Genomic DNA, 15,536 nt, shown 5'->3' with positions numbered 1-15,536 from the left:
GAGACCCAGAAGTGCGTAGACTGGAACTATTCTTCCCTTTACAACATGTGGCCAACGGCTCAGAGAGGAAGGTAGAGTAGCCAGTGGTAGAGCTGAGATTAGAATCCAAGTCTCCGACTTGAAAATACAGTTCTCTGTCTTGTTTGTTTGTTCTGGTTAGCTTTTAGGCTTCAGATTTCAACTAGCCTTCGTTTTCAAGTAGTAAGTTAAATGAGATTCTTTTGATGGTCCCTATTGTTAACAACATTCAGAAAGTAAGACTTATTTTAACAAGTTCAAACTATAAACCTAGAAATGCTGTCCTTTCTTTAAAAATAAAAAAAGGAGGAAAAGTTGGGTTTCCTCCCTTCCTCTGCCAAATACCCCTGTGGTGTGTATTCAGTGCCAAAATGCAGTGTGGACATTTGTTTGTATTAATTCTTCTTTGTAGCAGATATGAAGCAGTTAAAGGGTGTTTTGGAAATACAAATTTATATACTTCAGTTACTGACAGATTTTATCTGTAATCCTTTCAACTAGATTGGATGATTTTGTCTATGATACTGTCCTAATAGATGAAACCAAAGGCTCACCCTGTTCAAATACACTCTGCAATCCTTCTGAACCACCTCTACCCAGAAGACTAAATGTAAGTAAATGAAGTAATTCTTTGAGCTCTAATGGGCCTGGAAAGGAGGAAGTGCTACTTTAAATGGTCAAGGTACAGTTACATGTCACTGGTAACCCAGGCTCTTTTTTATTCACTTTTGGTTTCTCTTGACTTTGAAATAACAATTTCTGTGGTCCAAGTTCAGCTTTTCAGAATGATTTTGATTTGGAGCCCACCTATTCCTTTCAATCACTGGGGTAAATAGGGGAAAAAACGACATGCTACTTTTATCTAGATAGTGTTTGTTTGTTTGTTTTTTTGCGGTACGCGGGCCTCTCACTGTTGTGGCCTCTCCCGTTGCGGAGCACAGGCTCCGGACGCGCAGGCTCAGCGGCCATGGCTGACGGGCCCAGCCACTCCGCGGCATGTGGGATCTTCCCGGACCGGGACACGAACCCGTGTCCCCTGCATCGGCAGGCGGACTCTCAACCACTGCGCCACCAGGGAAGCCCTAGATAGTGGTTATTTTTTTTTGATAGAATGATATGTGCAGTATATTATGATGGCTCATTTTAACAAGAACAAGAAACAGAAAATACCTCTGAACTTACAGATCTGCAGATTTTTCCTGCACGGTAGAAATGCAGTCCTAGCTTATTAGTATGCTTAAGAGAACCATTTTATAGATCATAAATGAAACTTGAGCAATACATTTTGGTTTCGATGCATTTAATCATTTTGGAGCTTGCAGACATTTAGCTTTTGACACCGTTTTATGTTTAAGAGAATAAATTAATTCCCAGTCCCTCGGCACTCATAGAGAGGTAGGGAGAGCAGGGTTTTGGACAAGTTCCATGACAGGGAGAATCTATCCTGTGACTTTAAAATTTGCTGCATATATCATCAACGAACAAACTGAATAATTGAGTAGACTAATTTATCAATAATTCTCCTTCCTATTTCTGTTTAAGACCTAAAATTATTTCTATGTAAAACAGTGCTTGCATTTTTCATAGTCCTTCCCAACGCTTTGTCAGCTTTTGCCATTAAAAATCAACCCCTTCACTACTTTCAAGGCTAATAATATTACAAGATACGGGCTACATATATTTGGAAGGCTGGTCACCCTATTTTTAATCTCCTTTCTAAAGTGCAGTAAGTTTCCATTCTCCACAAGCTTATTGTTTTTAATATGTAAAAACCTCTAAGAGCTCCAGAACCACCTATATACTCGTGTGTTGACTATCAGATTTCGTGGTTACTTGCTGACAATTAGCACATCTCTCTGGGAAACTTTTACAGTCCGTCATCATGTGACTTAAAGTCCATTTTAACTTTACTTCAGAGTTGGCCAGTGCTAATCACCATATAGTAGGGCAATTAAATTATATGTTTCAGGATCAAAATGAATTTTTTTACTGTGTGGTATTCAGAGTAACACAGCTTGCAAAACACAAGATTTTAGATTCTAAAACAATGGTGTCTTTGCAAATTTTGCTGAAAAAAGTGCTTTGACCTCTTAGTAACACTTATAGTTCATTATGCCATGACTCCATTGCAAGACGCTATTGCTCATTTCACAAAGTGCTTTGGCTTCCTTGTTTATCCAAGATGGCCTTACATTCTTGTTGGAAACTATAAATCATCTGCTCATAGGCTTTTATTGGGTTAGCTTTGTGTTGCAGAGATTTAGGGTCGAGAACGAGGGAGGGGGTGGTGTTTTATATCTGGACGAGAAGGATATTCCTTTTCTGAATTTCTCAACAAGATCTTTAAGACTTGGTTAACGCAGTTGAAGATTCTATTTGAAATGTCAAGAGTGCTCCAAATTGATCAGCTCGGTGCTTTGTGACCACCTAGAGGGGTGGGATAGGGAGGATGGGAGACGCAAGAGGGAGGAGATATGGGGACATATGTATATGTATGGCTGATTCGCTTTGTTATAAAGCAGAAACTAACACACCATTGTAAAGCAATTATACTCCAATACAGGGGTGTTAAAAAAAAAAAAAAAGAGCGCTCCAAATTAACAATGTACATGAAGCATTCTTAAATAAAACATGATTAATCTGGCATTATTTGTCTCTCTGGATATAATTACATAGTTAAAATATTTGAAGTCGATAGCAGACATTGGTCAGTTCTTGTGATTATAACCCTAGACTAGAAATATATAGTGTTTTGTAACTACTTTAACATGTGTGAAAATTGTAGATTCTCGTAGAACAACGGAAGGAAGATTTTATTTATAGCACAGCAGACTTGATACATAATTGATTCAGACCAGTATTTGAGTTATTACAGGAAAGGAAAGAAAGCTAAGGCGAGAACCCCTCCCTGTGTGGAAAAATTTCTTTCTGGAATTCTTCAGATTCATTGGAGGTTCAAACCTTGACAGTCCACAGGGGACTAGACCTGAAGTGTCTTGTTCTGTTCTGGAAGCCACACTTGCAGAGAGATATAACGTGCAGCCCATAACGTGCTGAGAACGTGAATAGGATATAGTAAGGCAGCCTGACCCAGGCTGTGTGAGGTGGAGGATGTGATGGGGATGATGAGCCTCGAGAAAAAATGGTGAAGGCAGGACAGCCCCTTTTAGGTATCTGAAGGGCTTTAACATGGAAATTTGGACACTCCTGTGTAGTTCCGGAGGGCAAAATAAGACTTAATTTGCAGAGAGAGAGATTTAGGCTCACTTTAAGGAAAAACCATGAGTCAGGAAATCCAAATGACATCCTTAATCTTATTGTAATAGTTCTGTGGAAGTTAAATTTCTGTTCTTATTAACAGTCTGTACCTGAGACCCTCTCTTTACCACAAACAGAAATGAATACCTCCAGAGCCAGCACAGCCTTACATGTAGGTAGAGTAGGTGAAATGCCCAGGGGTGGACCCTGGACCACAAATACCTTTCCTACCAGCTTGTCATTGATGACCGCGGGTCCTAGAGAGTCATTCCCTTGGGTTAAGGCATTGATCTTTTTAAAGGTCAAATATGTCTGGAGAGATAACCCATTAAATTGCATGGCAAGTTGAAAGGAGGTTTTATGTGGGGGAGAAAGTGGGTGAGGTGTTTCCATGCATCCTAAGGGAAGGCTGATTGTGCAGGCCTTCACGGAGCAGAAGGCATAGTTGATGCCAGATGTCTGGTGGAGGGAGTCTGGAACTGCAGAGGAAGGCACCACAGAGAGAAAAGATAAGCTGAAAGGGGAAAGGGAGGGTGTATTGGAGTTTAAACAATATATTGAGAATTTTGCCTAATTGTTACCAGTGTTTTTAACATGTTTTATAGTTTCTGAGGGTCTTTCACATATATTACTAATTATAATTTGATTCACACAACATCCTGCAAGGAGGTATTATTATCCACATTTTAAAGATAAAGAAATTGAGGCTAAGAAACTGGGCTAAAGGTTAAGCCTACCCTGGGACCTACAGTGTTTGAGCAGTGTAGCCAGGACCCCAACCTAGGCCTTCTGACTTCACATTTCTTCAGAATGTGTCCCCAAGATTTTAGCAGTAAATATTTAGATGCATTTAGGTTAGGTAGTAAAAATTTAAGGAAAACTGGTTTAGATGCATGCAAATATTTGGTTTTGTTATGTAAATCTACCTAAAACCAAATAATTATAATTCCCTAGTTCAGCCAAACCTATCTCCTAATAGATTGTAGTGCCTTGAGGTAACCTGTTTTTTGGCACTTTTATAATTGTGAACAATTAGTGCTCATGTGAATGTTAGATGGATGGATGAGGCCTTTTTTTTCCATCCCTAAAAACAGGAATGGTTATTTGACTTAATTGCTGATAAACAAAATGTTGCGTTATATTTACATCTTAGCAAGGTATTTAGGTTCTGTCTGCCAGCCTGTTTTATTTTCTTGACTAGTGATAGTTCTCTATTTTGGTATCAGAGATCTCTCCTGGTCCGTATCTTGCCTCTTTATTTAGAAACTCAATGCCAAAGTATGGCTACCGTTGTACTGGCTGCTTTGCTTTTATGTAAGATGGTGCAGTGCCTCATTTTTGTAACTGTAGTACTATATAAATGTTTAAATTGATTAAATGACCTAAAAGAAGCAGGCAGGAACTAATGTCGTGCTTTTATAACTAAATTAGGGGCTGTCTAAAGTATGACAACACTTAATGTTTTTTTCATCCCTTTTTTGTTTTTTATATTTACATCTTTTATATTTATATAGGTGATGGGTCAGGTGTTGTTTGCTTAGGTTATATTAAAATTCTCTTTTTTAAATGGTTGGCCACTTTGGATCATTACCTTATAATTTGCGTTATATTTTAAGAGATCATAAAGATAGCTCAGAGCTTCTCTGGAATTATCTACCCCTGATCATAGAGGCTCTCAATCATACACATCGGGGGTAAAGTTCTTCAGGGTCTGTTAAGAAAAACAGTTGTTCTTTGAAGTATCCCAGACTTTTTTTTTTAAACAACAGATGTAGCACTTTTTTTCTTCTTTCCTTCTAGCACATTCTTATATTTTTCTTAGTATTTTTTTTAGCGTTTGGCTTTTTCATTGTCTTTCCCTCCACCGAGTTTCAAAGAATCTTATTTCATTTCAGAGGTATTTAATAAGTAGAGTTTTCTTCTGTGGGTTATTGTTCCTTGCAGGAAAAGGTGATGCCAAATCAAGTAAAAAGAGTTGTATGCCTTTGTCACGTAGGCGTTTGCTGAGGGAGACTAGTGTATGTGTCTATGAGCAAGGGAAGGAGAGAGGAAGGAGACTCTTTGTCTTTAGGAGAGTTTTACAAGAAGCACCCGGGCGCCTTAGATTCTCACTGCTATTCATCAGATACATAAAGAATTGGCCTTGGTGATCTCAAGAGTTCTCTCTGGATTAGAAATTTTGTGATTCAATGAACTGAGATAGAAAGATGCGATCATTTATTTGGGGACCCAGGAGTAGATGATGAGGCCTTGGTTGATTCCAGGCCAAGGTCAACATTCAGCCCTACTGGAGAATAGTACAGGCACTAGGAGAAGCTGGTACCAGGTTATGTTAATGTTCTGGACCAAGATTCAGAAGACCTGGGGATCACATCCTGCCTCTGTCCCTTTATCATTTACAGAACACTTTAATATGTATTCATTTGCTCCTGGTACATGCCCTTAAGATTTGGGAAGATACTTGAAACAGTTTGTGAACAATATAGGACAGTATATATATAACAAGGGCCAGATTACGTGGCAGACTCGAAAAGCTGCAGCTAAGATGTGAGTGGAGCCATAGTTAGTATGGGCTTGGAGTAGTTCTAAGTGGAAGAGGGAGGAGTAGCATTGGGCTTTGAAAGAGCGTAGGATTTGAGTGGATGGGGTGAAAAGATTCTCGGTAGGAAGACATACCAGTTAGAAGGAATCTAGCATGTTTCGGGTATGGTAAGATGACCGTCTTGTTTTGAACAAAGGGAGGCCTATGTAGTGGGGCTGGGGTGGCCACAGCAGTCAGGGAACCTAAGGATTAACATAACACGAGTTTCTAGAGACTCCTGCTTTTCTTATCTCACTTTTGGGCCTTTTAACTACACAACTGGCATGTTTTGTTGTTTTGTTCAGTCAGGGGGACGATTCTTTCGTTCTTCCACCGTTTTTAGTGACTTTAACATAGATTCACTTCTCTTTGCCGTAGATCACCACTGAGCATTTAACAAGAGATCCTACTCAGTGCTTCCTGAATGGAGGTGAGATGAAGGTAGAACAACTATTTCAAGAATCTGGCAACAGAAGATCTGATACTTTTCAGTCAGATGGCATCAACGACTCTGAAAAATGCTCTCCTACAGTTTCTCAGGGTAAAAGTTCAGATCGTTTGAATACAGTAAAATCCAGCAGTTCATCCAAAGCATCCAAAGTGTTGCCTCTGACTCCAGAACAAGCACTGAAGCAGTATAAACACCACCTCACTGCTTATGAGAAGCTGGAAATCATCAATTATCCAGAAATTTACTTTGTGGGTCCAAATGCCAAGAAAAGACATGGAGTTATCGGTGGTCCCAATAATGGGGGTTATGATGATGCAGATGGGGCCTACATTCACGTGCCTCGAGACCATCTAGCTTATCGATATGAGGTGCTGAAAATTATTGGCAAGGGCAGTTTTGGGCAGGTAGCCCGGGTCTATGATCACAAACTTCGACAGTACGTGGCCCTGAAGATGGTACGCAATGAAAAGCACCTCCATCGCCAAGCAGCCGAGGAGATCCGGATTTTGGAGCATCTTAAAAAGCGGGATAAAACCGGTAGCATGAACGTTATTCATATGCTGGAAAGTTTCACGTTCCGGAACCATGTTTGCATGGCCTTTGAGTTACTGAGCGTAGACCTTTATGAGCTCATGAAAAAAAACAAGTTCCAGGGTTTTAGTATCCAGTTGGTTCGCAAGTTTGCTCAATCCATCTTGCAATCCTTGGATGCTCTCCACAGAAACAAGATCATTCACTGTGACCTGAAGCCAGAAAACATTCTCCTGAAACACTATGGGCACAGTGCGACTAAGGTCATTGACTTTGGGTCCAGCTGTTTTGAGTACCGGAAGCTTTACACCTATATCCAGTCTCGGTTCTACAGAGCTCCAGAGATCATCTTAGGAAGCCGCTATAGCACGTCCATTGACATGTGGAGTTTTGGCTGCATCCTTGCAGAACTTTTAACAGGACATCCTCTCTTCCCTGGAGAGGATGAAGGAGACCAGCTGGCCTGTATGATGGAGCTTCTAGGGATGCCACCACCAAAATTCCTGGAGCAATCCAAACGTGCCAAGTACTTTATTAACTCCAGGGGCCTACCTCGCTACTGTTTTGTGACCAGTCAGGCAGATGGGAGGGTTGTGTTTGTGGGCAGTCGTTCACGGAGGGTTAAGAAGCGGGGTCCCCCAGGCAGCAAAGACTGGCGGACAGCACTGAAGGGGTGTGATGATTACTTCTTCATAGACTTTTTGAAAAGGTGTCTTACCTGGGACCCCTCTGCCCGCCTGACCCCAGCTCAAGCACTAAGACACCCTTGGATTAGCAAGTCTGTGCCCAGACCTCTCACCATTGAAAAGGTGTCAGGCAAAAGGGTAGTAAACCCTGCAAATGCTTTCCAGGGCCTGGGTTGCAAGCTGCCTCCAATTGTACGAATAGCCAATAAGCTTAAAGCTAACTTAATGTCAGAAACCAGTGGTGGTATACCTCTGTGCACTGTATTGCCAAAACTGATTAGCTAATGGACAGCTGGTGTGCTCAGAGATGAAATGTAGGTATTTTTAATTATCTTGCAAACCTGAAAATGGAAAAAAAGAAACAACACCAAGCCCATTAATGGATATGTTTTTGGTAGACTAGATATCTTTTTTTAACAAGGCAAAGCATTTTTATATGACTGTAAAAGAACTCTTGAAGGGCTAATTACCTAACCAGCTTGTATTGGCCATCCTGGGATACATAGTAAAAGACTTTTTATAAGTCAGTGCATCTTTTGTTATTATTGTCAGGTGTTCACCAACCTGTGTATTATTCTGTGGGTTTAAATCCTTTTCTCTCAAGGTAGACGATATACCAGAAAGTATATCCTGAACATTCACTTCTAGTCTCCCTCGGCATCTGTTCCAGAGGCTTAATTTGGGACATGGCCGTAGTTATAGATGAGACTGAAAACTAGATCTGCCGCGCACTCCAGACCCCACATGTGTATAGAATGCCTTAAAGAAGCTCACACGTAGAGGAAGAGAATTACATTAAAACCCCTTGTTTAAAAAACAGAGCAAAATTCTCAAAAAGAAAGAAGTTCAGACTTGAGGTGAAAATCAATCAGCAAATCTCCTGACATGATAATATTTACTGGGTGCTTATTAAATGTCAGGTTATTCGATCTTGACAGCAATCTTACAAGTGTTAGAAATCAGGGCTCAGAGAAGCCTGGTAATGGGCTCAAATACACCTTTGCTCCAACACCCTGGGGAGCTGGCTTTTGAGCCCAGATGGCTCAGTCTTCAAAGTCCAGGTTCAACCCACATGTAACACTCCCTCTGCTGGTGGCTGTGTGTGCGGGTCGGGTGGGGGGGTTCACACCGATTCTTCCTGTTGACACAACCTAATCTGGCCCACCTACTCTTCAGAAAGGTGTGAGGGGACTGAAGCCTCCAGAACAAACAGGCTGCCCCAGGGCCCTTCCGGGGCCGGACATGCTGCCCAATCCATAAAAGAGCCCAGAATCACCACAGCAGAGGCAGTGCTCAAAGCGCCTTGCGCATTTTAACCTTCATTTCCTCGACATCCTTTCACTGGCTAAAACTTAAGTCTTTAAAACTCAGTGTTTGCTAGATCAACCCTCCACTTCGCTCTTTCCACATCATGTCCCTGAAACAATTCCCCCATCAGCCTTGTCCCATCCTACCACCAAAGAGCAGGAGACAGACCCACCGCCCGACCCCCAGACCACACCATGCCTTCCATACCAGCAGGAGAACATGTGGCTGCCCAGGAGAGTGCTGGTGAGTAAAGGGAGGTCAGCCTTTTTGACGCGGTACTTCAAAGCACGCAAGAAGCATCTCTGCAACAGTTCGTCCATTTGCTCTGCAAGGAGAAGACAAGAACCACATCCTTCCTGAGGGCCCCAGAAGGCCCGCGCAGCACAAGATAACTCCCCGCACGGTGACATCCGTACCTCACCCCTCAGCTCTGAAGGAGCCCATTCCCAGGCACCAAAGCTCCCAGACTCTCTAGAACACTGAGCCTTTACAGAGGTCTGACCCCACAGAGGGGGTCAGGCCACAAAGTCCCACCCAGCCAGGCGCGGATGCTTCTCTGATAGAGAAGTCAGAGCCAGAAGAAAACTAAGAGGGCCGTGTAGCTGGGAACAGTCCAAATAGCAGAGCCGACGGGTATCCAGGGAAACGCGACATATGCGCAAGACTCCCAGGTAAGATGGCAAAGGGCTGTGGCACCACCCTCACCAAAACTAAGGCCTTTCCCCGCCCCTCCCGGAGCCGTGGCGCCGCTCTGGGCGGAAGCAGAGCCCAGCGCTTCAGTCCCCACACTGAGAGGCGAGCGCCCTGCTCCTGCCAGAGCTGTACCTGGAAGGGTCTTGCTGTCCGTGGGCTCTGGGCTCAGGCCCCCGACACTGGGGTCTTCTGTAGCTTCCGACGGGGACTTCTCCCCACACCTCTGCTGAACCTCCCCCTCCTCCTCCTCTCCCGCCAGGGTCAGGCGCCTCATGTCTCCCTGCAAGGTGGTGTCTGCCTGGACAGACCCCTTCTCTTCACTGAGATCTGGGGGATCCAGGGCCAGTGGAGCAATGGATGGTGGAGAGGACTTGTCTCCAGATCGCCTGCAAAAACCTCATGTCAGAAACACTGAGCAGCAGCCACAACACTCCAGCCCCGGTCAGGGGGTCAGCAGGGGTCCAGAGAGAGTAAGACCCACGGGCAGGGGTGTCCAGGAGAGGCCAGAGAACCTGGGTGTGCCTCTCAACTCTGTTTCCAATTCTGGGCCCAGAGAAGTCCCATGCCTCAGTTTCCTCATCTTTGAAATGGGGAGAGTAATTCTTGCCTCCTCCTTAAACCAAACAGAATTCAGGGACAGAGAAAAATTAAAGACAACATAGTTAAAGTGGAGCTCCCCTTCCAAAGTATTCCCTTCATATAAATTAAAAATAAAACCATTTTGAATTAAATAACCAAATGAAGATTGCAAACGCATCTGTAGTACCAGGTTGGTGAAATACAAACCCAAGGTTGAGCGTATGGAACAAATTACAAACACCTGGACTGCTCAAGACTGCTCAAGACTGCTTCTGTGTTAAATCAGAATGCAATCTAAAATAGATAAATGACAAGGACCAACTGTATAGCACAGGGAACTATATTCAATACCTTGTAATAACCTTTAATGGAAAAGAATCTGAGAAAGAACATATATGTATATATCTATATCTAGAATCACTAGATATACTAATGGTCACTAGAATCACTTGGCTGTTCACCTGAAACTAACACAACATTGTACATCAACTATACCTCAACTGAAAAAAAAGAATGCAATCTAACCTGCAGAGTAGAGATTACAATGGCTTTATGCCACTAAGCCTTATGAAGACAGGAAAAAAAGGGATGCCACATAGCAGAGCGGTAAAAACAAAAAGCTTTATGTTAACTAAGATTATGCAAGTCAAACAAAGTTTTACTAACAGCCGCAGCAAGGCTTATTAAGTATGGCTACTAGTGAGGCCAGAGCGTATGTTTAGGCTATTCTGATCAGGTAAATACCATAAGTGTTTTCAAAGGGCGGGAGGACGGGAGACTGAGGCAGCCACTGATAAAACAATTTAGACAACAGGACCTTAACTGCCCAGACTAACAGTCAGAAAACAAGGTGCTGGGAGTACGTGAGTAAGCAGCCCTCAGATGCCTGCTGAAACCCACACTGATGAGGCTGTACCTCCAGCAAAGCAGGGCTTGGCCAATACTTGTAAAATAAGTAACTCCAAGACTGACTAAAAACGTAAGGGTAAATCTATACCAACAGGCCACACAACACTTGGCCAGAAGACCAGGTAGACTGCTTTCGAGAAAAGCACTACTTACTATTTTGGTTAAATGACACGAAAATAACCAGAAAATAAACTCACATACAGCTCCAGAGAGCACCCGTCACAGTGAGAAAGTGCAAGTTCCGTAATGAGGAGGAGATCCTAAATGTGGAACTTGAACAACAGGAAAGTCATCAGGTTGTCACCCTGGTGCCTGAGGATCTACTCTGCTTTGATCTGGATTCAGATGTGAGAATTCCCGAGCACTCATCATGGGGTCAGAAAATGCCTAAATGTACACGGCAGAAAAGGCCAGATCGACCAGTGCCATAAAAATAAAGAATATCACTGTACTGAGAGGCAGAGAAGACAATCCCTAAGGCCTTCTTCCAGCCCTAGGATTCTATAATTCACCTAGGAAATCAAGTTCTCTGTAATTTCTTTTCTAAACAGGCCAAAAAAAAAATCTTTTCTCCACATTTTGCAAGGAAATTAATGTCTAGGGTCAGCAACTTGACTAAGGACACAGCAGGGATCAAAACTCTCGCTTCTCAATCCAGGCCCTGTGCTCCCTCCGCCCACCCAGCTCCCTATAAAACAGAAAAAGCATGGAACCCACCACAAGTGGTCCTGGTAGGTGTGGAGCACAGAGAAGCCCCTTCCCTTCAGACCTGAGGTCAGCATCTCGGCTGTGGACATGGCAGCAACTCCGATGGCAACGGGGGCTCTGAGAAGGAGGAGGTCAGAGACGAGGGTCAGGGAAAGTCTTCCAGGAGGGCACATGTCAGGACCAGGTTTCTACACATGTGTTCAAAGCACCACGGTTGCAAATCTGAAGCATCCACTTGTATCACAGAGCTAAAACTCGGTGCAGTCTCAATCTTATTCAAATTACCTACACATATGACTTTCAAAAATTCCTTGACCAAATATTCCCTTCTGTGTAAGTAACTCCTCTACTGATGTTATCATTCTTATATTCTTATTATGAACCAAACCCAGCCAGGACTCAGAAGGATATTTAAAGTTCCCTTTCTTTAATTTCAAAAAATAAATTATCTCCCCTATCTTAAAAAAGGCATAGCCATCCTATATGGAAATTCAGAAGGGAGGCCATTCATATGCCATAAATTAGGCTGAGGGATGCCAGAGGGAAGAGAGAAGAGAGATACAGTGGTACCAACGAAAGGTTCCTTCTGAGTTGGTTCTTTATAACAGGCCTTGCTCTGTATAACATCTATCTAAGAACTGGATGTGTCCAAAATATCAGAAACAACCACATTTACAATAACTACAAAAAACTTCCAAAGCCCAAATGGGAAATCTCTGTCAGCCCACTGTTACTCAGCAATGCTCACACATTGCCTGTAAGGATCGGTGTCCAGCTGGCTAACAGGAGGGGAATATACAAGCCTGGCAACGTTGCCTGGACCCAAGGGAGACGATTCAAGGGCAGATTTCCCAACACCTGAACTTCAAAAAAAAACGTTTGCTAATCCGGTGGCTCCACTTCCTGTGCCCATGGGTCAGTTCCTGCCACAGAATCTTTGAATTTGGCTTCTTTCCCAGTTCCTAAAAGACGGGTCTTTGTCTTCCACCCTTGGAATCGTCAATGGCTCAAGAACTTCGGTCTCGAACCTGTCTTGTAGTTTTAGTAAACTCCCTTGTACCCTCACCCCCTTCCATAAACCACCTAGGATTCATTCCCACATACATTCTAAATGCCAAACTCAGAGGCCAAATACACATTTATGTAGTTTTCTCCGATCTTGGATAGAATACTGGGGGGAAAAAACAATAATTTCACCATTCTTTTCAACTTCAAGTTTTGCTACAGGTAAACAAGGGACGAAACATTTCTAGGTGCTTGGTTCCCAAAGGTTCAAGGAAAATGGGAGAATATGAGCAACAAAAATAAGATCTTTAAACACTGACCCCTCCCATGCCTCCCATGTTTCCCTCTCAAAGAAGCAATGAGTAAAATAATAAGATGTCATTTTTCATTCAGGATGATACAAATGAAAATGACCCATCATATCCAGTGTCGGTGAGCATGTAAGGAAACAGGCTCCATATACCCTGTAGGTAGGAGGGAAAACTGACACAGCATTTTTATAGGGCAACAGAAAATATGCACGATCTTCAGCCAAACAGTTCTGCTTCCTAGTACCTACTTTAGAAAAATATTGGCACTAGTGTCCCTAGAGGCATCAGGAAGATCTTGTTTGTGATAGAGACGAAGTAGAGGCAACCACAATGTCCACTAGAAGAGGACTTTTCCCATCACCCCACAGTGGGTAAAAAGATTCAGCTTATCTGTGCTTGCTGACATGGAACATGTCCCCACTACCTGAAGTGAAAAAGTAATAGGGATAAAGTTTGTTTATTTGTATTTTTAAACATACACACCCCAAACCATACATTTTATATGCCCGTGTATATATGCATTGAAGAAGGCTGACAAGGACGTGCATCAGAATGATAATGGTTACTTCGAGGAGAAAAGGATTATGGGGTGAGAGGGTTTTGATTTTTCACAACTGTTCATACCATTACTTCCTAATTTATTTTAAAAAAGAGACACTGTGGTGATGGCTGAACAACCCTGTAAATATACTAAAAAAAAATCACTGAATCGTACATTTGAAACAGGTGAATTTTATAGTATGAAAACTATATCTCAATAAATCTATTAAAAATAATTAAAAGATGAGGATGATGATGTGGATGTTCGACAAAAATAATGTTGAAGTCATGCAAGGCAGGAAAGACCAAGAAAATGTCACAGACAGGAGACTAAGAAGACATGACAACTAAATGCAATGTGGTACCCTGGACTGGATTCTTGAACACAAAAAAAGGAAAAAAAGACATCGTGGGAAAACTGGGGAAATATGCATAAAGTCTGTAATAGTGTCAAAAGGACTGTACCAATGTTAATTCCTTAGTGTTGATAACTGTACTGTGGTTATACAAGATGTTATCATTACAGGAAGCTGGGTAAGGAGTATTTCAGGACTCTGTACTATACTTGCAACTCTTCTGTAAATCTAAGAAAAAAATGTTTAAAGGAGAAAAAAAACAAATAAATTTTAAAAAGGAAGCAGCAGCAGCAGGAGCAAATACACTTGGCCCAGATGTATGGACACCCCACAGGCTCACTGCCATTCCCCACTCTCTGATTGCTCAGGAAGAATATGTTTTTTCTTTTAATCCTTTATCCATATGCTGTGAAGTTGTCATTCCCACCCCTCCCAAGTTTTCCCTAAGTTGTTTCCCCATAGGCACAGCTGACTGGCACAGTACCTGTTCCCCACCAAGGCAATGGCACAGAGGTCACCCTTCTGTACCTGAGGCAGACCAGCAGGGGGCACCACTAGCCCTGGCAGCATCAAATCTGCAGGAAACAAAAGCATTGCAACTAACTCCACAGTTTACTTCATCATTTACTCATTTGCTCAACAAACATACATTTGTTAAGCATCAACTACATTATTCATAATGAAAATAAAAAGTGGCAAACTGAGGATCAGACCTTTTCCTTCTGGGAGACTAGTGGTCAAACTGAAGCACCAAGCTGAGGGTCCAGTTCCATGATCTATCTTATTCTGGTTTCCTAAATTCAGTTTATTAATCTAAAGTATAGCATATGGCAGTTCACAGAGCACTTTCATGTCACTTATCTTATTTAAGCCTTACAGCAGGGTCAGAGAGCTTATGGAAGCAGCCAAGTAAGAGATGCAACAGACATGAGGGAAAAATTCTATTTTTCAATCATATGAATGCACAAAATGGGTACATTTATTAAAGTAGTTGGCCTTTACTAAGTAGGTTTCAGCCACTATCCAGAATATAGGAAAATACTCTTACCTGCTCCCCCCACCAGTTTTTCAAGCACCAGGGGCCATGTTGTAAATGTTGCTAGAAGATCAGGATAAGACCACAGGGTGTACACTGTCCAAGAAGAGAGCCAGAAAACACTTACTGCCCAAAAGTCAACCCCCTGGGGAATGGCAAAGCCATACACTAAGGCCACATTAATCAACATGTAGAAAAGAAACTCAAGTCAAAGCTAGAGAGAAGGTTGTAAGGGGATGCCCAAAGAAGTTGCATTCTTTCTTTTGATTAGGTTACCGCAAGTTTGTGAAGCGGTTTATATGTTATATGCTATTTACTTGAGAATCCTTGCTTCCTTTAGCCTTAGAGACCTGCATTCTTTACATATTTATACTGAGCTCTTTGCAGTAGTTTCTCTCAATCTATGATCTTGAGAAGTTATCACTTTTACTGGTCGGAAGACACATGAAGTGAGCTACAGCTCTAAGAGTCTATTTAGCTGCCAAAGTTGGATATTTATGTGTAAGGCTAAAACTAGTGATGAAGTGAACATCTGCTTTTGCCTGTCCAGTATCCCTTTTCCCCTC

The 15,536-nt window shown here is 42.3% G+C and overlaps 2 protein-coding genes across 3 annotated transcripts; one reads left to right on the top strand and one right to left on the bottom strand.

The window, feature by feature from the left end:
* Positions 1 to 690: 690 nt before the first annotated feature.
* On the top strand, positions 691 to 7,810 carry LOC308609855 (dual specificity tyrosine-phosphorylation-regulated kinase 3-like; the record flags this gene model as incomplete). The annotated part of the gene is made up of 1 exon (XM_081259145.1): positions 691 to 7,810. The coding sequence occupies exon 1, from the start codon at positions 6,293 to 6,295 to the stop codon at positions 7,808 to 7,810; it is 1,518 nt and encodes a 505-aa protein (XP_081115271.1). The 5' UTR covers positions 691 to 6,292.
* On the bottom strand, positions 7,731 to 15,175 carry LOC308609856 (eukaryotic translation initiation factor 2D-like). Of its 2 annotated transcripts, XM_081259146.1 has the most exons (6): positions 14,983 to 15,175; positions 14,419 to 14,509; positions 11,732 to 11,839; positions 9,659 to 9,912; positions 9,041 to 9,158; positions 7,731 to 7,866 (listed from the first exon to the last, which is right to left on the bottom strand). In XM_081259146.1, exons 1-6 carry the CDS (start codon positions 15,158 to 15,160, stop codon positions 7,854 to 7,856), a joined length of 762 nt encoding a protein of 253 aa, XP_081115272.1. In that variant the 5' UTR covers positions 15,161 to 15,175; the 3' UTR covers positions 7,731 to 7,853. The 2 variants fall into 2 exon arrangements, with proteins under 2 accessions (XP_081115272.1, XP_081115273.1); XM_081259147.1 differs by lacking the exon at positions 11,732 to 11,839.
* Positions 15,176 to 15,536: the final 361 nt, after the last annotated feature.

This window comes from Mesoplodon bidens, assembly GCF_964165515.1.
Source record: "Mesoplodon bidens genome assembly, contig: HAP1_SCAFFOLD_1042, whole genome shotgun sequence".
In the NCBI taxonomy this organism is placed as follows: Eukaryota; Metazoa; Chordata; class Mammalia; order Artiodactyla; family Ziphiidae; genus Mesoplodon; species Mesoplodon bidens.
This window is presented reverse-complemented; position numbering and strand designations above follow the sequence as displayed.

What these genes read in the sequence shown, in the direction of transcription:
- LOC308609856 (XM_081259146.1), bottom strand. Translation starts at nt 15,160, where the DNA reads ATGTTGATTAATGTGGCCTTAGTGTATGGCTTTGCCATTCCCCAGGGG. An exon ending in ATTGCCTTGGTGGGGAACAG is followed by an intron (nt 11,840 to 14,418) that starts GTACTGTGCCAG and finishes CCTCCTTCTCAG; the next exon opens with AGCCCCCGTTGCCATCGGAG. An exon ending in ACCTACCAGGACCACTTGTG is followed by an intron (nt 9,913 to 11,731) that starts GTGGGTTCCATG and finishes AGGTTTTTGCAG; the next exon opens with GCGATCTGGAGACAAGTCCT.